General features: G+C 39.6%; 1 protein-coding gene across 5 annotated transcripts in view; it reads left to right on the top strand.

The window, feature by feature from the left end:
- Positions 1-3839: 3839 nt before the first annotated feature.
- Positions 3840-22930, top strand: part of LOC143300465 (ankyrin repeat domain-containing protein 27-like) — a 69757-nt gene continuing 50666 nt past the window's right edge. For 2 of the 5 annotated variants that reach the window (XM_076614165.1, XM_076614163.1), the window contains exons 1-8: positions 3840-3970; positions 7736-7879; positions 9120-9269; positions 10038-10097; positions 12542-12632; positions 13396-13473; positions 15907-15930; positions 21551-21645. In XM_076614165.1, the coding sequence (XP_076470280.1) occupies positions 7778-7879; positions 9120-9269; positions 10038-10097; positions 12542-12632; positions 13396-13473; positions 15907-15930; positions 21551-21645 (600 nt within the window). In that variant the 5' untranslated portion in view covers positions 3840-3970; positions 7736-7777. Of the gene's footprint in view, positions 3971-6280; positions 6343-7735; positions 7880-9119; positions 9270-10037; positions 10098-12541; positions 12633-13395; positions 13474-15906; positions 15931-21550; positions 21646-22930 lie in introns of those variants that run through there. The other 3 variants (XM_076614167.1, XM_076614166.1, XM_076614164.1) reach the window with 2 other exon arrangements.

The raw sequence follows: 22930 nt of genomic DNA, 5'->3' as shown, positions 1-22930 counted from the left end.
GCAGTGACGCCTCCTTGAGCTACTGAAACTGACACTGTGTGTGTCCGTCTGTGTGTAGGCCCAACGCTCAGCTTTTTTTTCACAGATTGCCATAGGCTTCAGTACATTTTGGCCAACAGCAAATTGTGAGAGCTGTATGACCAATGGTTTCCCCACTGTAATGGGAAGTCATTTTTACAGCTTAGTCTTTCAGCTGTGAAGGACTACGACTTTCAAGCTAGAGGCATGATTGCACTTGCTTAATATATGAAGTCTTAGCTTTTTTTTTTATATCATAATTATTATCTATTTATCTATCTATTTATTTATTTATTTATTTATTTATTTATTTATGTAAGCTTATCTATATATATATATATATATATATTTAAATTTATTTATTTATTATTTTTTTTCTCAAGGCCTGACTAAGCGCGTTGGGTTACGCTGCTGGTCAGGCATCTGCTTGGCAGATGTGGTGTAGCGCATATGGATTTGTCCGAACGCAGTGACGCCTCCTTGAGCTACTGAAACTGAAACTGAAACTGAAAGTCTTGGGGACTAGTTGACGTTTTTGCCGGAATCATCCCATCGCCGACTGCGGTCCCAAGTAAAACCCTCTTGGCCGAGCCGAGGGTGGGGACTGATGTAACTTAGGCAACTAGACACTCTCCACTATAATCCAATTCTAGCCCAAGACAGTTGAGACAGCAGTTGCCTCCTCTGCTGTTCTGATGGTCAGTGTCGGACTGACGACTGGCTACTCTACATATTAGTGGAGTGATGGCCTGCTACCAGAGGTAACGCGTCCGCGTAGGAAGCGAGACGAGAATCTGAGCGTTGCTGGTTCGAATCATGTCACGTCTAAGCCGCCGATATTTTCTCCCCTTCCACTAGACCTTGAGTAGTGGTGTGGACGCTATAGCCGGTCATTCGGATAAGACGATAAACCGAGGTCCCGTGAGCAGCATGCACTTATAGCGCACGTAAAAGAACCCAAGGCAACAAAAGGGTTGTTCCTGGCAAAATTCTGCAGAAAAACATCACTTCGATTGGAAAAACAAATAAAACTGCATGCAGAAAAAAAGGGGGTGGAGCTCTCAGTGTAGTGACGCGCTCACCCTGGGGAGAGCAGCCCGAATTTCACACAGAGAAATCTGTTGTGATAAAAAGAAATACAAACAAACAAACAAACAGACAAATACATGTACACATTTTGTGTGTGTGTGTGTGTGTGTGTGTGTGTGTGTGTGCGTGCGCGTGTGCGTGTGTGTGTGTGTGTGTGTGTGTGTGTGTGTGTGTGTGTGTGTGTGCGTGCGCGTGTGCGTGTGTGTGTGTGTGTGTGTGTGTGTGTGTGTGTGTGTGTGTGTGTGTGTGCGCGCGCGCGCACGAGCACGCGTGCGCGTGTGTATGAGTACGATTGAACGAACGAAATTTTATTTTTTCTGGTTATTGAGATAAGCACAATAGCACTGAAAAATGCTTTTTTCCACCCAGCCCTGAGTACAAAAATAAGAAAGAAAAGCACAAGGGAAAATAGAGAGAGAGAGAGAGAGAGAGAGAGAGAGAGAGAGAGAGAGAGAGACGCTTCAGACATTATTTATTGACATTGGCCTATCTACAGCCCTTGTGTCAAGGGGACATAATTCTCAATTGCAGCGTCGTGTATTGAACGAAAAAACAAAACAAAAACCAAACAAAAACAAACTATGAACAGTAAATAAAACATCAATAAGCTTTTCTAGAACAAGGTGAATTAATTGTTTCTAGATGCATGTGCCCAATACAAGCACACATACATCATCTTCAACCACACTCTATCATCTCTGTCATCAACCTCTACTATTTAGCCTAATTGACAACCACCACAACAAATATTATAAACTGTTCATATTCAGCTTGGCCATCAAGTGCATACAAATGCAATATATTATTCATAGATATAACTACTACATATTCTAACTAACCAGTTTTCTTTTTCCGGATGTTAATAGCCTCTGCAACATACCTGGCGAGCGAAATTAGAACTTCATCATTATCAGAGGATAACAAGCTCTGCACGGTTTGCCTTCTCTCGGCGGCCACATGTAAAAGTTGATTCTTAGCCCTGATATCTTGATAAGCTTTGCAATGAAATAGGAGAGAGAGAGAGAGAGAGAGAGAGAGAGACAGACAGACAGACAGACAGACAGACAGACAGAGACACTGGATACACAGACAAATGGTAGAGAAGTAATAGACACTGTTTGAATGATACAGAGAGAGAGTGCAATAGCCGAATGGTTAAAGCGCTGAACTTTCAATCTGAGGGTCTCGGGTTCGAATCTCGGTGCACCTGGTGGGTAAAGGGTGGAGATTTTTCCGATCTCCCAGGTCAACGTATGTGCAGACCTGCTAGTGCTTGAACCCCCTTCGTGTGTATGCACACGCAGAAGATCAAATACGCACGTTAAAGATCCTGTAATCCATGTCAGGTGGGTTATGGAAAAACGGAGTATGGCTGCTAACATGGCGGGGTAAATAAATGAAAAAAACGGTCATACACGTAAAATGTCACATGTCTGTCAGAGTGTGTATGTGTGTGCGTCTGAAATCTGATTGAATGACACAGGAAACGAATGATGAGCCGGCGCCCAGTGGCAGCCGTCAGTCGGCTCTACCCAGGTAGGCAGCCTGTGGTGCAAATGTCCCCGTGTATGTAAAGCGCTTAGAGCTTGGTCTCTGACCGAGGATAGGCGCTATATAAGTATCCACATCAATCAATCAATCAATCAGAGTCAGAGAGAGCCGTGGAACAGCATGGTATGGGGGATCAGGAAAATATAAAGGCTATTTTTCAGTTTTCGACTGAAGTCACTGTTCTTGTTCATCATCAAGTGCGCCTCCCCCCGCCCCCGCCCTCCCGTTGTGTGTGTGTGTGTGTGTGTGTGTGTGTGTGTGTGACAGGAAACCAACATCAATGGAAATTATTTATAAAACAGGTGCTCAAACAAGTCAGCCCTAAACCCAAGCAGGCAAAAATACCCTGACGTCAGAATTCGTTTCAATAATAATAATAATAATAATTAAAAAAAAAGAAGAAAAAAAATTAAAAAAAGAAAAAAAAAAGGTCCACCCGTTCCAAAATATGCACAAACCGCAACTGAAGGGAGCATACTCCTACAGTATTTTCCGACAGTGTCTCCATGTGTCAATCATTTGGAAGACGGAAAGAATACCCCCCCCCCCCCCCACCCCCACCCCCCACCCCCCACCCCCCAAAAAAATAACAACAGAAACCCCAAAAACAACAACAACAACAACAACAAAACCCACCTGTCAATTTTAGTATTTTATAATGTCTTCATTTTTCTGCATCAGTATAAATTATATGGCGAGGGCATCTGCTGATGCTGTTAACGCCCTTGGGCCAAATGGGTTAAGTCTGCTCAGTATTCTCCCTTGATACCTGACGCTCACATTTTGTCATTGAATTGAATAGAATAGCAGAATATAGGATATGATATGATATAACCACTGATCGCCACTGTTAACGTATTTTTGTTAGAATCAATCCAAATGTTTACCTGTTTTATAATCATTGCGTAGTATGGATCTTCTCTGGGCTTAATATTTTGTTTAGTCTGCATATACATATCACTTTTCACACACACACACACACACATACACACGCGCGCGCGCGCGTCTTTATTCACTCTTCAAAGGACTAAGCCGATGAAACACTTGGTCTTCTCTTCGTGCCCGGGCTTCACCGGGGGCAAACTGAGTATACCATTTTGGTTTCTTTTGCATGCCCGTTGTAACCGGAAGCCACTGAAACATCAAAGAAAGGAATGAGTCTTATTTCCCTTGGAGAGACTCTTTACTTTGTTATTTATCTTTTCAACACTTGTCACCGAGATAATAAAGTTCAGAAACGAAACATAGACTGGCAAAAGAAGGGGATTCAAAGAATTCATTGCACTTAACAGAGTCAACTTTTTCTCAACCGGTAAGATGTGCACTGGATATAATTTTCTCACAACGCGTGGGTCTGGGAGGTTTTTTTTCACGAGTAGTGCGTTTTGGATTTTTCTTTGATCTGTAAAGAAAAGTTCATTGCGACCGTTTTCACGTGACTGAAAATAATTATATCATTTTCTTTCTCTTTTTATAAAATGCGTTATATATGTTTTCTGCTGTGAAAAATCCATTTATTGTCCTCGCCACATACCGAGCACTTGGAATGTTACACTGTCAAATATAAAGCGCGTGTTGACCACGGTATTAAATCAATTCAATCTTATTACGAAGGGGCGAAGATTTCTCTCTGCAGGAGTGTTTTGATTTAAAGTAATTATGAACGGAAACAGTTTTTGTCTTTTATTCTTTCCTTACCCCATCTCTCCTCCTCTCTTTACTTCATCTCTCTCTCTCTCTCTCTCTTTACTTGTGACATGGTTTTGAACAGATTGACAGAGAATAATGTTTCTTATACAGTTATAGTATAATGATAATGATGTTGTTATGATAATAATTATATTTCATTTTTAAATTTAAATCCATTGTGTACACTTATGATTGAATCATTACACTGATATATAATTTTTTTTATAATGTTGGTCACACACAATATATTATTTCATACTATAGTTATATAATAATATTAATTATTGTTTAAAAAACCTACAATAGTTTAAGTAGAGTGACACAAGGACTGGGAAGAAGAACAAGAGATGCAGGTCCATTCGAAAAGTGCAGACTCCTGACGTGCACCACAAGGAAAACAGCAGCCACTGGCAGTACCATCTGCATGGTCACCTGCTCTAACCAGTGATGTCCACCAAATATCAAAGCTTCACACTCCAGACAAATCTCCGCTTCACCAAACATACTGACAGTATGGTGACTAAAGTAAACAGTACACTTGGCTTCCTGTGAAGAAACATCAGGAAAGCCACAACTAAAATCAAGACAATCGCCTACAAGCCCAAATGCACCTTATCTTTGAATACACGAGCACTGCAAGGGTCCCCGCTGCAAAGAAAGAAGTGCGAAAGATGGAGAGCAGTGCAGTTTGTACAAAATTTGGTAAATATCAGAGGATGACCAGCACCATCAAGCTACTACAAGCACTGCATTGGGAAACCCTGGAACGTCACAGGAGGAGGGCCAGCATATCCATGCGTTTCAAGATTATTCAGGGGACTTGCAAATGTAAGGTACCTCCACACCTCCACCAGCAGCAGCAGTATTCTAGAAAAGCTTCCACACAAAAGCTTTGACAGGAGCCCTTGCAGAGCGGACATCTGGCTGAGTGCCTTCTTGCCATGGATAGTATGTGACTGGAACACCCTGCCCCTGTAGGGGGTGCCCCAACCCTTGACACATTTGTTCAGAAGGTGTCAATTTGCAGACCCACTGCTCCCTGACAAACCCACATAACCCATTACCTCCTCCCTTTTTCTCTCTGTCCTTTGTTCCCCACCCCCTCCCCCCTAGCCCCCACCCCACCCCCCCTGCAACTCCCTCACCCCTACAACCCCCCGGCACCCCCCCACCCCACCTGCACACCCTCCCCTCCCCAATTGTCAGCGTTTTGGCCTTGGTCATCAAATTGAATAACAACATTACTGTCACAGTGTCAGAGTATACTTTTTTCTTTTTTTTGGAGGGGGGAGGGTGGGGGGTGGCACTGTCACTCTCACTATCACATTGTTTTTCATTTATCTGTCACAAGGCTATTAACTTAATGTATGAGTACAATTTGCTATCCAAGAAAAATTGATATATGATCTATAGATCAAGTATCTTTTGACAGTCCTAAATGAAGCAAGATGAGAACAAGTGAATAGGGCACTCAGATTATTTAACCTGTGTGACCTAGAATATGTACATCATGAAATATTTTCTTCAGTAACATACACAGAGCATTTATCGGTAGAATTGATGGATAGCACCAGGTTCCTTCTGTAACGCTCCCCCCCCCACACCCCCCTCTCTCTCTGTCTCTCACACACTCTCTCTCTCTCCCTTTCTTTTTCTCATTGAAACAGAAAGAAAGACACTTGAATTTGTCACAAAATTTGGCCAGCAGAGTCAAGAGATAGGCCTAGTTCATACCACTACCAGTTTGACATAGTAGAATTATTTTTGAGTATTTTTAATTGAACACTAAAAGTGTATAGAACAAACAGCCTGTGTTGGTATATATCAGATAGGTTGGACTTCAGCTTGGGTGATAACATTAAAAACATTTTTTTATGTGTTGGCTGTGTGTTGTGTTAAAGATTAACTAATTTTTGTAAAGCACTGCTGTGCTGGAAAGTGGAAAGATAACAACAGTTGAAGTTAAACTGTACAGTGTCTCCTGGTATAGAAACGGTTAGTATCAAATATTCAAGTGCATGGTTTGCTTGAAGATTTGTGCACATTTTATTTATATTTCATATATTAGGTTTATGTGGACAAAACCTTGATAGTAATTAGTTGTTGTGATGATTTGTTTCAAGTCCATTGAGGCCTCGGGGTGGGAGGGTGGGGTGGGGGTGGGGGGGAATGGGGGGGAACAATTTTCAATGATGTTTGGTATCTTGGTTTAAATTTTTCCTTTTTGACATTTAGACATGTTTTCTATTTGTAAACGCCTACGGCTTATTTTCAAGATAAGGCATAAATACTCATAATAATTAATAGTAATAATAATAATGATCTTATCAAAATCTTCAGTACAGATATATGTAATCTGCGATTGAACACACAATTACCTAAAATTAGTTTTTTTAAACCTTGAACCCATTTGTTATCTGATACATTATGAGAGTGTCAACATTATGTTTGTACCTGGAAAAAATGTGTATCTCTGGGTGTATGTGCATTATCATTAAAGTTGTATGCTCACCTAATATTACTTTGATGTGCTGAATCTTGACCATAGTTGTTCCATCAGTTTCATGTTATAAATGAGATTTTCAAAATCATTTGATTGTATTCTGACCTAATCTTTGCTTGTTGTCTTGAATAAGTAATATTGATCCCACTGTGTTGTTAATGTAATGAATTATAGGAATTAAGCTAAATTATAGTAATTTTTAGTATATATGTATAGTATACACTACAAATAGATAAATAAATTAATGATAATTATATAATCTGTGGGCTCTTACAGTTTCAGTATATACAGTGTCCCCTCCTTCTGGAATTTCTGTGAAATTTCTAGAAATTTCCTCTTTTCTGTTTGCTGTCCTTGTTTCTGGCTTCCTCCCTTTTCCGGTTCTGTTATGGCGTAGTCTTCCTTTCTTATTTTCTGCGTTGCTGGTTGATTGATCTACGTTTTTTTCAAGAAAGCCTTGATTTTGTTTTCTTTTCCACTTGATAGTTCGACACTCTTACTGTAGTGTAGACTGTAGTATATGATGTGGTTTCTTGCATCTTGGACGTGTGTGATGCTTCTTGGTGATTTTTGGTTTTGTATACATGTATATATTTTATGATTTTGTTTGTTAATGTTATACATGTATATTTTTTGTCTGTAGAATTTATGATCCAGTTACTTTTTTTTAATCATCTGGTGAATGATCAGTATCGGATGCATGTCCTCCAAGGGTTATGTGCATGAAGGTAATATCTGTACTTGCACCAGATTTTCTTTTCCAGATTATTTATTTATTTATTTTTACAATATTCAGTTCTGATATGGCTGTGTGTGGTCGGGGCTGGGTGATAAGTAATAACAGGTAGCAGTGAGTCATGATTCCTGTCTTGGTTTCACTTTCAGAGCAGCAGGGAAGGAGGGAGGGAGACAAATGGTGAAGTGACCATGGCCAGCTACGATGAAGACCTGTACGAAAACCCCTTCTTCCTTACCATTCACAAGCAGTTCACCGCACTCTTCAACAAGGCTGTAGCTGAAAAGGCTCTGGTGAGCATTTTGCGTTGGTTCTGATGGAAAATTTATAATATATTTAACAAAAGAAATTTCAGAATAAGGATAATTTCGGCATTGGATAAACTGTGAATTTACAGAAACAGGTTCCAAGGCACTGCCCCCTGTTTGCTGTATGCATATTCAACAATTTGGCTCCAGTAAAATTGGAGTGAAAACTGGTTTCATTACCAGTTTTGGATAGATCACTTTTGATTGTGGGAAATCAATCAGTCAGAAGTCAGACTTATAGAAAAGAAGAAGAATGGATGAAAAAATAGAAATAAATTATCATGAAGTAATGACAAATCACTTAGCTAACTGTGATCTTGTTTCTTTACAAAGCAATGAAGATATACAGAGATAAGGAATAGAATGTTTGCATGAGGTGTCCATGTGTCACTGAAAAAAAAACAAAACAGTGAGAGCATAATGTTATGCCATGAGTCAATGATGATGCAGCGTCTTGTTTCACTTGCCATTCTGTTCTCATTCTTAGCTCAGCCAGTGCTGTATGATGAAACTAAGTAAGGGTCTTGGCTCCTCCTGCAAAGGGTAAAGACTCGAGGAACTAGATATGGCTTTGAATTTGATAGTCATTAAAACATGGAAAAGTGTCTTTCAGCTGCATGTAGAATATAAAATGTTTACACACAGCTTAAACAAAATTAAAGGACCCAGGGGGAAAAAAACAACCCCCCCCCCACCCCAAAAAACCCCAACTTAAGGGTGAAACTTGTGCAAAATGTGGATATGTGCTTACAGTTACTTGGTAATTAACAGTATTCTTCTTCTTTGTGGGCTGCGACTTCACGTTCACTCACATTAGTAAGTGGATTTCTGCTTGTGTGACCGTTTTTGCCCCGTCATGTAGGCAATCATACTTTGTTTTTTGTTTTTTTTTGGGGGGGGGAGGGGGTGAATGCTGGGTATGTTCATATTTCCATAACCCACTGATCACTGAAATGGATTACACTTACAGAAGCTTTTATATCTGCATTTGATACTCTGCATGAGTATACACAAGAAGGGGGGTACTAGCAGGTCTGCACCTGGGTTGACCTGGGGGATCAGAAAAATCTCTTCCCTTTACCCACCAGATGCCATGGTTGGGGGATCAAACCCAGGACCCTTGGGTTGAAAGCCCAGCACTCTAGTCAAACCACTTGGCTTTTGTGCCCGTCTTTAACACTAATAGTATTGACAAAGTGTATTTCAGTGTTATGTTGATGTGCAGGTCTGCATCCCCAAGTATGCATCTTGCTCCCACCACAGGATCACAGAGGCGGACGTGAAGGATCACGTCCTTTTCCTGGACACTGCAGGAGGAGGAGAGGAGGAGGAGGAGGAGGACAAGAGCAATGTGTACATGACATTGTCCCAGAAGGTGTGATGGTCTCATATTTGTGTGTGCATATGTGTTTGTTGTTGTTGTTGTTAATCATCAATTTTTACGTAAAAATCTTTTGTGATGGAGGCGTTGGAAGTTGGAAGAGGGGAGGTGACGTAAAGAATAGGAAATATGGGAAAAGTGGCCGGAGTGTATCATATGCTTTGTGTTTGTGTGTGTGTGTGTGTGCGCACATATTTGATGATTTCTTAACTCTTTGGTTTTGTATGAAAAGTTTACATATTATTATGATTTTTTAAAGATACATTGTGTGTGTGTGTTTGCATGCATGTGTGGGTGCACATTAATTTTGTATGTGGGTGTGTGTCTGTTCCTCTGTGAGTGTGTGTAACTCTGTGTGTGTGTGTGTGTGTGTGTGTGTGTGTGCATGTGTGAGGATAACCAAAAATGTTCAGTGAAGTTTGTTTAGAAAATATAAGTGCCTTTGTGTGTGTGTGTGTGGCTTTGTGGATATACATGCATTTGCATTCAAAGATAATTATATGCAGACCATACACACTTGACATGGCAGTGCAAGACATTGAGACAAGAGGGGAGGTTGGACACAGAAAGGAAGAGAGACAGCAGGAAACTGAAAGCAGTTGATACACTTAGTGTAGTATACATGTATATGTATTAATTTAGGATAATTACACTCAGTGTGGTATGTATGTATTAATCTAGTATAATTGTGGTAGTGCAGACATTAAATAAGTTAATAACAGTGAGGGAGAGGAAAAAAAAGACTGATTGTTGTTTGTGTAGGTGGTGTTGATAAAAGATGGCAAACTCTACACCAGAGATGGTTTTGAACATCAGCTGTCGGTGAGCAGTGTTTGTTGATTAATATTTTATGGTGTTTAAAAATTTTTTTTTTAATAACGGGTGTGTGTGTGTGTGTGTGTGTATGGATTTTGATGTACATCAAAAGGGAACGTACTTAATCCATGAGGTACAGCAGGGAATCAAACCATGGTACTGGTAATGAAGCTTCAGGAAGGAAGTGTGGGGTGCTATCCACTTAGCCGTTGTCCCTATCCTGAAGGAAACAAAAAAACCAAAAAAACCCAACATACCAGAAAGCATCTCCGATTAGGAAATTTCATCAGTATCTACGTGCCAGTTCAGAAACGGATGAGATGACTGGCTGGTCACAACTTTGGACCGGTGTTCCTGAGTGGGTCTTTGATGGCCATGCCTTTAAACGTAATTTTAGATAGAAAATTTCCTTTATGCCTGGTGGGTTATGGGTGGAGATTTTTCCAGTCTTGGGGTTTTATGTGCAGATTTGCCAGTGCCTTAACTCACACTGTGTGTGTGTGTGTGTGTGTGTGTGCACAAGTTTAAATAAGCATATGTGCTCTAATACCGGAGATTCCAACAGGAGTGGAAGTACCTTCACGTATCAGTACACCTGTATTACATGCCACCACTCTTTCTCCATCTCCGGACAGTGAGCTCCATACTTTTTTTTTTTCGACTCAACGAAGTACGTAAAAACCCGGTGTTCAGTTGTATGTGTGTGTCTGTCTCTGTGTATGTCTGTGTGTCTCTAGTAAACTTTAACTTTGCCATTTTCTCTGGAAATCTTTTCTCAGTCAATTAAATACCAAATTTTGCTAAAAAATAATAGGAAAAAAATATTCATAAGTCATACCAATGATAGGTTGTATATCTCCTCAATTTAGCCGTGTTTCCCGTATCATTAACGGTTTATTTCGTTGAGGCTATTTCCAAGAATCCGAAAACAGCAGAAAAGCACGTCTCAGTTGCAGAGGCGTAGGCGATGCTTTGTAAAAAGGCGGCGTGACCTCGTTTTTCTTGTTCGCAGTTAAATGGAAAGAAATACAAATTCTGGACAGAACACATACAGTGACACAGACTACATCATGGATGTGTTTACTGCGTATGGATATTTTAAAGTGGATACTCAATTAACTAGAATAAGCATAAAAGAGAAATTGAATCGATCGTGTTGTATTTTTCCGGCGAGTGTAACTAAACTTGTCATTCATCTATCAAGATCCAGAGAAAACAGCTAAATGTTGCAGCAATGGCAACGTCTCCTTTACCACTGACCTTAAAGAATTCTTAAATGCCTAGAGATACACCAAAATAACATGATTCAAACAGTGTTCTCACGTTGAATTCCACAATCAATTTATCACCCTTAAAAAAGCATGCTTGGATATTAATTTTTTAACGTCATTGTTAGGTCCACAATAGCACAGTGAGTAAGACAATTTCTTCCCACCCGAACACGCTGAATTTGAATCCGTGCTCAGGCCTTTTTTTTTTTTCTTTTTTGTTTAACACAAAGCTTTATGATAACAAATACAGAACACATTTTAGTGATTGAATCTTTTTTTTTTTAAAGTTTTTTTTTTTAAGTGCATCACAAGTGAGTCTTGAAGGCCTTGCCTCTCTTGTTTCTTTTTTGTCACAACTCTGCACTCGGCTCTTTCAATTGTGGCCTTAACCCATTGAGCCCTGCACCTGAGCACAGCTCTGGCGTCAAAATTCATTTCATTAAAACGGTTTCCACATTCTTTTATGTGCCTGTTTGATCTTCTGCGTGTGTACTACAGTACACACATGAAAGGAGTTCTGGCACTAGCAGGTCTGCACGCCTGTTGACCTGGGACGTCGGAAAAATCTCAACCCTTAACCCACCAGATACCCCCGAAAGCGGAGTATGGCTGCCTACATGGCGGGGTAAAAACGGTCATACACGTAAAAGCCCACTCGTGTGCATACGAGTGACCGTGGGGGTTGCAGCCCACGAACGAAGAAGAAGAAGAAGAAGAAGAACCCACCAGATGTGCCCAAACCGGGCATTGAACTTGAGAAACTTGGGTGAGAATCCCAGCACTCCAGGCATTTGACCACTGCACCTGACTTTCATCCCTCTGAATCAAGAGTTAGGCATGCATGTGAATGATTGGTGTGACAAGGCATGATATGGCCAGGCCTTGTGCTGTCTGTTGGCTGGACTGTTCGTTACGGTTAGCAACTATCGGTGTCAAATGACGGGTGTCGAAGTGCACTGATTTGTTTCTGCACAAGATTAAGCACTGTGTAAATACCTTTATTATTATCATTATATTATTATCATTGTTGTTGTTGTTGTTGTTGTTATTGTTATTATTTCTTCTTCTTTTTCTTTTTCAGCTGATTGTTATTATGTTACTTTGTGAGGTATGGATGTTCGTTTGAGGTGCATTCATATGTCGCTTTTGGAAAAAAAAAAAAAAAAAAATTATTTTTAGGTCCCGCTGCTGTTTGAAGAAACCTTCCACAGTGAGAACGACAACAGCTACAGGGTGCTGTGTGTGGAGCACTTCCTCAACCACCTGCCAGGTAGGGGGGTTCGAATCTCCTGCCCTTCAGTTGAATTTGTATGGTATTCCAGATGGTTTTGAAACCATCAAGTTTGTGTTAAGTTTTGAATGCAGATTATTTTTTAAACATATATAATGAAATCCCACTTGTAGATATATATGAGTAAACATGGGAGTTGCAGGTTACGAATGCAGAAGTCATAACAAGACAAAAGAAAGGAAAAAAAAAAAGAAGGGAAATGTGAGCATAGTTGTAAAATGGTTTCTATTGGACTGTAGGTCAAATAAATTGGTATATACTTGTGTATTTTTCATGCATGATATTGTATTGTTTTACCCTTTTTTGTCATAACAGATTTCTCTGTGTGAAATTCAGGCTGCTCTGCCCAGGGAGAGCGTGTCGCTACACTGAGAGCGCCACCCTTTTTTTTTTTTGTATTTTTTCCTGCCTGCAGTTTTTTAAATTTTATTTGTTTTTCCTATTGAAACAGATTTTTCTACAGAATTTTGCCAAGGACAACCCTTTTGTTGCCATGGGTTCTTTAATGTGCGCTAAGTGCATGCTGCTTACAGGACCTTGGTTTATCATCTCATTGAATGACTAGCATCCAGACCACCACTAGTGGAGGGGGAGAAAATACTGGTGACTGATTTGAACCAGTGCGGTCAGATTCTCTCACTTTCCAGGCAGACGCATTACCTCTAGGCCATCACTCCACATATGTGGGGTGTGCTCTTGCATTTTTCAATTTTTGTAAATTTATGTATTCTTGGATTTCCAGTGGCGGGCAGAAAAGACAGCCACACACATCGTCCCGCCTCATATGGCCAGTGTCTGGATTTGCTCTGGAATCATTCAGGTACAGAGCCTATATATATATATGTGTGTGTGTGTGTGTGTGTGTGTGTGTGTGTGTGTGTGTGTGTGGTTGTTGTTGTTTTCTTGTTACCATTGATGCTTTCTTTGTAGATTGAAGTGGGAAACTTTCGTCTACGTTTTGTTCAGTTTTAATTCCTATCAATGCTTTATTAAACATAGCAAGAAACTATAGTCTCTGTTTTGGATTTTGATTAACATTATTAATGCTTTATTAATCCTAGCAGGAATTTATACAGTCTCTGTTTTATTCTTATTACCATTAATGTTTTATTAATCCTAGCAGGAATTTGTAGCCTCTGTTAAAAAAAAAACCCAAAAAAACATCATGAACTATTTTATCATTGATTCTTTATCAATCAAAATGGTAAATTATAGCATAGCGTCTGTTATTACCTAACAGGATCATGAAGCCTCTGTTTTTTTAAATCATTTACCATTAATTCTTGATTAATCAAAGTGGCAAATTATAGCATTTATTTTTTATTTTAATAACTATTAATGCTTTATCAATTGAAGTTTGAAAATACGGCATCTTTTCTTCATTACCATTACGTAACGCTTTGTTAATGCAACTCGGTAACTGCAGCTTTTTTTCATTTTTTCCTGCTTGTTTGTCCATTTAATATATCAGTGGGGATTCTGGCTTTCTCTTCTGTTGTGTTTATCTTCCACTGCTATTTTTTGACTGTTTGTAGTTTCATTTATTTTGGTTACTCTCCATTCTTCTTTATGGTTTTTTTTGTTTCTCTCTTCTTCGATGCTAGTGTATTTTTTGCTTTGCCATTTTACTCATCATTTGTTTGACTATTCTGTTATAACTGTGCTTTGTTTTGTGTGTGTGTGTGTGTGTGTGTGTGTGTGTGTGTGTGTGTTAATTCATTTATTCTGTTGTTGTTATTTTATTAGCTTAATGGTTGTTGCATGATTTTCTTGTTTGTTGCCTTCTGTCTTATCTCTTTCTTTGTACCTGATTTTTTTTTTTTTTTTTTTTTACTCTTCCGTGGTCCCACTGAGTGTTGCACTTGTCAGCAGTTGCCTCTTTTTGATTATGATAGGAGTTTGATTATATATGTGTGTGTATGTACGTGCAGGCATGTGTGTTTATGTGTGTGTGTGTGTGTGTCTGTGTGTGTGTGTGTGTTCGTGATTGTGCCCACATGTTCAGCTGACACTGCATCTGTATGTATATGTGTCAGTAAGAGGGATGTTTAGGGATGGGTGTGTGTGTGTTTGAAAGAGAGAGGAAGCAGTCCAAAAAAGCAAAAAAAAAAGTTTAAAAAAAAAAAAACAACAAAAAACACAACCCCACCCCCCCACATTCCAGCCATTTAAAAAGGCAAATTTGCAGTCATTTTAGGCCCCTATTTAGTCTGGGCATATAGCATCTCTTTCCAGACATTTACTTGGGTGATGATCATCAGTCAAATTATGTTGTTTTTTTTCCATTCATTTAGGTAATCACCATCAAATTTTTTTTTTTTTTTAACAGCACTGTTTACCATAAAGTTCAGTCTATTGAGCGCACTGGTATATAAGCCGCACCCACTAAATTTTGGAAAAAATTGAACTTTATACATACATAAGCCGCACTGGCTTATAAGCCGCACTTATTTACGGTACTGGAACACATACTGACATACTGATACTACAGAAAAGCTGTCGATACTGTAGGTTATGATATAAAGACAAGCGGGAACAACACAAAGAAAAGCAAGCGAAAATACTGCTAGTGCCAAAAAAAAAAAAAAAAAAAAAAAAAAGCAATGAAAATAAGATCCATAATTTAGGGATTTAGTCACATTTATTCAACATCATCCTGCTCACTGAATCCACTAAAATCTTCATCTTCAGTGTCCGAGTTGAAGAGAACCAGCACAGCTTCCTCCGCCATCTTGTCACTGACTTCAGCCTCGCTTTCACTTCATGAATATGAAGGTGGAGGTCGCTGCTGGTTCGTCGCTTGCACTGTCGTCTGCTAGGTCGATCGCCTTCAATTTGAAGGCTGCATCATAGGCATAATGTTGCATTTTCGGCATGATGAGGGTGTACGCTTGAGCAGAGTAGAACTGAATGCTGATCTGAAGGCTTTAATGTGTGCGGATTTGATTTATAAAATGTGAACAGTTGGCACACTATCCTGAAGCTCATCCAAAAATTAATGGACAGAAATCATGACACTTCCGGGATCGTTAAAATCCGCAAATAAGCCGCATCATTATATAAGCCGCAGAGGTTGAAGCTGGGGTAAAAAGTGGCGGCTTATAGACCGAACTTTACGGTACTTTTACCAGCCATTTCTCTGTAGCTTATGTACAAAATGTAGATGTTATAAAGCAGTTGTTGTTTGTAGTAACTTGGTGTTGTTATTTATCCACTGGGATGTATGCACTAAACACTTGCATCTGTATCCCAGGCGAATTTAATTTGGAGCTTCACTGTAAGTATTCTATATCCCAGACAGTATTTATTCGGATTTTGTGCACTCTGAATGTCTTTATTCCATGCAGTGTTTCATTTTTTGTTGTTGTTGATGATATGCACTGTAAATACCCCAGCACCCCTGACAGTATTCATATGGGTAATCACTGAAAGTATCCTGCATAATGTTGGATTTTGTATGTATCCGTAGCCCAGCACTTATAAGGGCTTTGTGTGAAGAAAAAAGTAGACATACAAATTTAAATAATCCTCTGTGTGTGTGTGTGTGTGTGTGTGATTTTCTCTGAAAATACCTTTGTCGACACCAGATTCAAATTAACCCATTCTGTGCCCGTAAGACATAGCTGATAGTGCAGAGTGCTTCCATAGTGCCCCCAACCCATGCACTGATGCCCTGCATCTGTTCCAATTTTCCCTTCTTAGTTTGGTTCAGTGAACACACTAAAAGAGACAGACAGTAAGATTGATGGGTCTGTAGTATAAAAATACTACATGAATGAGACTACACTAGGAGATGACCCCTTTTTCTTCTTGATGATAATTTGTTAACTGTACCACATGAAAGCCACATGGAAAGGGGGTTTGCCTCATGCAAAAAAAGTTACCAGAAACGTCGTCCAATAAAGGTTATTGGTTCCAGTCTGTGGATGTACTCAACTTTGCAGGTTGTGCGAAAGACTTTGGACAGGGATATATTGATGGACATGCATTTCTCACTGATTATGATCCGTTAGAACATGAAGAGGATGACAATGACAGAGAAAAACTAACAGCTACATTCAGCGCTTGTTCAGTTAAGCTGTCGAAGGAGACGGCAATGACAGTGATAAAACCAACCAGATACATCCAGCGCTTGTTCAGGCAAGCAATCGAAGCAGCCAACATTTTTTTTTTTAGTGAGAGACAGTGACTTACAGTCAGAGGGGCAGAGTGCCTGCATGAAAAGAAGGGGTCGGGGAGCAGGAGGGTGTGGGGGAGCAGAAGTGTGTGTGTGTGTGGAGGGGCAGTGGGGGAGGGGGGGAGGAGAGGAAGAGGAGTGGTGGAGGTGAGAGGTTGGAGGCCAGCCTGTCAGAGGGCATGGTTTCAAAAGGGCATGGCTGTGGTTGTCGTCCATAAACTGTTGCTTTTTTTTTTTTTTTTTTTTTTTACAAAGAGGATGATAGGTTAATTTTTCTTGAAACCCAGGGTTGAAGGTGCAAGGACATGTTTTTATGATTTACTTCACACCTTTCTCAGATGATTGACTTGTTTGAAGAGGGAGCAAAACAGTATTCACAGTTGACTACAATCAAAGTAGTTGAGAGAAAAACAGAAGAAAAAAGAGCTCAGATTTAGATTCCTTATTCACTTTCATAAAACAAAAACTGTCTTTTACATAACTCATACAGTTACATTTATTTTGTTGTTGTTTGAATTAAAAAGACAACAACCACCCCTGAATCCTCAAATTCCTTGCAAGGGGAGAGCACATTTTTTTTTTTTTTTTTTTTTTTTTTAGACAATATTCTCTGGCACTGAATCCTCAAATTCCTTGCAAGGGGAGACCACATCTTTTTTTTTTTAGACAATATTCTCTGGCACTGAATGGGTTACAGAAAAAAAAAGAAAATAGTTTTTTAAACGCATTTCTATTACTTCATAATGGCACTACTGGGAATGGCACAGAAAGCAATAGATTTTTCCATAATCATTTCATTGTTATTTAAAAACAACAACAAAAAAAACCCCTAAAAAAATGTTTGGGGATTACATTTTAGCGGTGTTATCTTGTCATGTTGATTAAAAGCAGTTGTTTTTTTTTAAAGTTATTTTTAGTCAGTATAGTTTTTTTTTTTTTTCTGTTCAGTATTGAGAATCCAGCGATGCTTGCATCTGTCAGGAGCAACGAAATTCTGCCATGTAAGGGGACGTTAATCTGAGTATACTGAAGGAGTTAAAATACAACTTTTAACAGATCTCACATTCACAACATTGATTAAGAAAATCAACAACAACAACAAAGGCTTTATGCATAAAAAGGCTGTTGTGTTTCATGTTTAAAGAAAGCCCTGACACTATTTACATTAGCCTGAGATGCTGTACATCTCGGTTAAGGCCAGACACGGTAGTACAAAAACGTATGAAATAAACTTGAAGTTTATGGCTTTCTGTGACATGGTATGCAAAGATATTGGACTAAACATGTCTAAAAAGGTCATTCTGTGCAATTTATCATGATGGTTTCCATGGAAACGAATCCAAAATGGCCGACAAACAAAAAAATTAAAAGCTATAACTTCGATATCTTTATAGATATGTTATTTCTGTTTGTTTTATTTAATTTATTTGTATTCGTTCTTTATTATAGTGCAGTGGTATTTTGGAATTTGAATAAATACGTTTATTATTATTTTTTTGTTGAAATGTGTATAAATTCCTTGACATAATTTTTTTTCAAACGACTGTATATTCATTCTTTTACTAGTACTATACAACCCACTGCACTATAATAAAGATGAATACACAAAGAAAGAAAGTACCAAGTTTGAACATGCTATCTTTTAAAGTTTTTGAGCCTTAGCATTTTGAAAAATCGTATTATGAGGACAAAACACAAAACTGAGAAAACAGGAAAAGAAGGAGATGTGCTTGGTACTCACAAGAAATCACACATGTTGATGCTGTTTGAAGCTTTATTTAAGTGAATATAGTACCCAGGTGAAACGGACTATAATTGTATAAAGATTAGATGTTGAAGAAGCAAATTATGAGAAAAACGAAAATAACAAAAAATCATGATTTTGGTCAAAATTTCACAACCGTGTCTGGCCTTAAACCGGTGTGCATAGTGATGGTCAGCCTATTTCTTTGTGGATTCTTTCCACACATTTGGAAGTAATCACAGTTTTTGTTCTGAAGTATCTAAGTTGGAAAGTTGTAGTAAAAACAAAATTTAGTTGATGCAAGGCAAGAGAGATTCTGTGAAGCCAGGAGTCTGTCGATGCTTTGATGGACGTGACCGTAAAATTTGTTAAAACAGCAAAAAAATGATTGATCATGTCTTGCCATAGGTTGGAATGTTCACATGCCAGTTCACAACTTTCAGCTTGAGAAAAACTCATCTGACAATGAGGGGGGGGGAAAAAAAGAAGAAAAAGAAAAAGGATTGATTGTTGCATTTCACATCCTGTCATTTCGTAGCAGTGGTACTGATATTAAACAAAAAATTAAAGAGGGTATGATTTTCATGTTTTCAGAATTCATAAGTTGTTGACTGTCCTTCTCTTCCCCCCCTCTCTCCCTTCCCTCTGGTTTGGAGCCTCAGTCATCCCATATGCAACCATTTTCACATTGAGCCAGTTGTGTCCCTTTCCCAGACTCAAAGCACTTATGTATTATTGATTTTTGTTGCTTTAAGTTCTATGTTGCATTTGTTCAATCATGGCTTGCTTTTTGACCTTGCATGCATGCACGTTCACACATGCACAGATGCTCATACCTGCGTGCACGCATGTGTGCTCATGTGTGGGCTTGTATGATTACATGTGCAACATACACACACACACACACACTCTCTCTCACACACATAGAGACCCAAACATGCACACGCACACACGCGCGTGCACAGACACACACACACACACACACACACACACAGAGTTTGACATACATACATAGCATGTATACACATACAGGACAAATGAATGCCAGCTCTTTACAAATCTACATGTATGCATTCTTGCACACACTTTGTGATTATGTGTGTGTGTGTGTGTGTGTGTGTGTGTGGTTGGGTGGGTGGGTGTGTGAAAGGGAGGGAGAGGTGGATGTACATATTTTGATATGCACTGTAACTATATCCCCCTTCCTAGACGGCATTTATTCCATTGTGCACCATAAGTATATATATCCCTACCCCAGACAATTATGACATGGACTTTGGGTATGCACAGAACGTTTCTTTGACAACATTTCTGTGGACATACACATTGTGTCTGCAGTGCATCTTATGCTGGGCCAATGTAATTTATATACACACTTCATTAAAAAAAAAAAAAAAGAAAAAAAAGTTAAGAACTACTTCGTAAAAGCAGAAGATATATTTGAGAAAAAAAAAAAAGAAAAAAAAAAGAGAAAAGATTTAGGTTGTGTAGTCTGCCTATGGTCTAAGCACTGCTGGTCACTTCTTTTCTCCACAGATGACTGTTTTAGGTGCATGTGCACCTTAGATACTTTGAAAAAAAAAGCATTTGAAAAATCTGTTTCAGCCAGTCTTCTTCTTCTTCTGCGTTCGTGGGCTTCAACTCCCACGTTCACTCGTATATACGCGAGTGGGCTTTTTACGTGTATGACCGTTTTTACCCCACCATGTAGGCAGCCATACTTCGCTTTCGGGGGTGTGCATGCTGGGTATGTTCTTGTTTCCATAACCCACCGAACGCTGACATGGATTACAGGATCTTTAACGTGCGTATTTGATCTTCTGCTTGCATATACACACGAGGGGGGTTCAGGCACTGGCAGGTCTGCACATATGTTGACCTGGGAGATCGTAAAAATCTCCACCCTTTACCCACCAGTCGCTGTCACCATGATTCGAACCCGGGACCCTCAGATCGAAAGTCCAACGCTTAACCATTTGGCTATGGCGCCCGTCGTTTCAGCCAGTCATTTACTGTTGTTCATTGCTTTGTAAATGAAAAGAAGGTGGAGGAAGGTGGCAGAATGGTTAAGACACTTCGCTTGTTTGCCAATACAGTGGCCCTGTGAGGGTCTGGGTTCAATTCCCACTCTTGCCCTTTCTCCCCAAGCTTGACTGGCAAAATCAAAACTGAGTGTTTTGTCGTTCGGATGAGACAAGTAAACCGAGATCCTGTGTGCGGCATGCACTTGGCACACTGACACTGCAGACGAAAACCTCTCTGATAGCTTTATGTACTCAAATATGTGCATGCACTCAAGGCCTGACAAGTGCATTGTGTTATGCTGGTGTTAGGCATCTGCCGAGCAAACGTGGTGCAGCGTAAGCTGTGGTGCCTCCTTGAGAAACTGAAAACTGCAAATGATAACTGTGGTTTTCCAGTATGAAAAAAAAGCAAAAAAAAGCACCTTTAAGTATAGTGCTCATCAGATTGGCTGTATACACTGCTGTTTTTTTGAAAAATTAGCATTATTTCACCATGCCCCCAAGAAACTATGCAACTATGAAACTGTGGAAGTTCCCACATGGTTCTGGACTTTTTGTGAGGTATGATGTTGGGCCACTGTGCTGAATCCAAGCTTGCTCTATTTTTTTCAGTTGACTCTGTGTGTGTGTGTGTGTGTGTGTGTGTGTGCGTGTGCATGCACTCGTATGCGTGTGTATGTTTAGGTCTGTGTGTGTGACAGTGTGTGTGTGTGTGTGTGTGTGTGTGTGTGTGGGCATGAGCGTGCATGTTCAGGTCTGTGTGTGTTACAGTGTGTGTGTGTGTGTGTGTGTGTGTGTGTGTGTGCTTTTTTTAATTTATTTTCTCTTTTTTTTTCCTTTCTTTTATTCATTCATTCATTCTTTCTCTCCTTTTTCGCTGTTGTTGGGAGTAATGTGTTGATTCTGAGAAGTGTACAGGTGTTCACATTTTGTGTCTTGACTTGTTCTTCAGGTGGTCAAAAGACTAGAGATCACTTGGACAAGATGTTGATTGCATTTGGAGAGGTCTACGACACTTTGGAAGGGGAGAATCTTCGTAGCATTGTGGTATGTGATTTTTCTAAAATCAGTTTAAAAAAATGTTTTATTGTGACATATTGTAGCATTAGATTGTAAAACGCTTTCAGTAATTACTGCGATAATGTTGCACTGCACTTACTTACTACTGGTTGAAATTGGTTCAGATTTTCTGTTCATGCAGTGCATTGGGAAAGAAAAAAAAGCATTATGGTTTCTGTATCTTATTTCATTTATTATCACTTGTAACTGAATGCTGCAAGTGCTGAATGGTTAGGGCACTGGAGTTAAAATCTGAGGGTACTGGGTTCAGGCCTGGTTCAGGCATCTGGTAGGTTAAGGGTGAAAATCAGATTTTTGCCAATCTCCCATGTTAACGTATGCATATGTGTTTTATTTGTAATTGTATTTGTATTTCTTTTTTTCACAACAGATTTCTCTGTGTGAAATTCGGGCTGCTCTCCCCAGGGAGAGCACGTCGCTATACTACAGCGCCACCCATTTTTTTGCATTTTTTCCTGCGTGCAGTTTTATTTGTTTTTGCTATCGAAGTGGATTTTTCTACAGAATTTTGCCAGGAACAACCCTTTTGTTGCCGTGGGTTCTTTTACGTGTACTAAGTGCATGCTGCACACGGGACTGTTTTCTTCATATGAATGACTAGCGTCCAGACCACCACTCAAGGTCTAGTGGAGGGGGAGAAAATATCGGCGACTGAGCCGTGATTCGAACCAGCGCGCTCAAATTCTCTCGCTTCCTAGGCAGACGCGTTACCTCTAGGCCATCACTCCACAACTCCACTTTTGTAGACATACCCATGCAGAGGTTAGCATAATCGCATTAAAGATCCTGTAACCCATGTCAGTTTTTGTGGTTTATGAAAGCATAGGAGGAAGGTGGCAGAAGGTTAAGAAAAAGATGACTATCTGCCAGCATCGTGTCCGTGAGGGTCTGGGTTTGGTTCTCCACTCATGCCCTTTCCCTCAAGTTTAAACTGGAAATTCAAACTGAGCTGCTTGTCATTCGGACGAGATGATAATCCGAGGTCCCATGTGCAGTACGCACTTGGCGCACCGAAAAAGAACCCATGGCAACAAAAGTGTTGCTCTCTGGCAAGTTTCTGTCGGCGTAATCCACTCTGATAGGTAACCCAAATGCGTATGTACTGTACATGCATGCACTCAATGCTGTTGGATTATGCACTTGTCAGGCATCCACATGTGGCAAAATGTGTGGGCACTAACAGAATAAAGTACAATTTTGAACATTATTTTGCACAACTAGACAGCAGTGTCTGAGAGTACATTTACTTCCT

The sequence above is a fragment of the Babylonia areolata genome, chromosome 26 (assembly GCF_041734735.1).
Source record: "Babylonia areolata isolate BAREFJ2019XMU chromosome 26, ASM4173473v1, whole genome shotgun sequence".
In the NCBI taxonomy this organism is placed as follows: Eukaryota; Metazoa; Mollusca; class Gastropoda; order Neogastropoda; family Buccinidae; genus Babylonia; species Babylonia areolata.
Note: the sequence above shows the minus strand (reverse complement) of the source record. Positions and strands in the feature narration are given on the sequence as shown.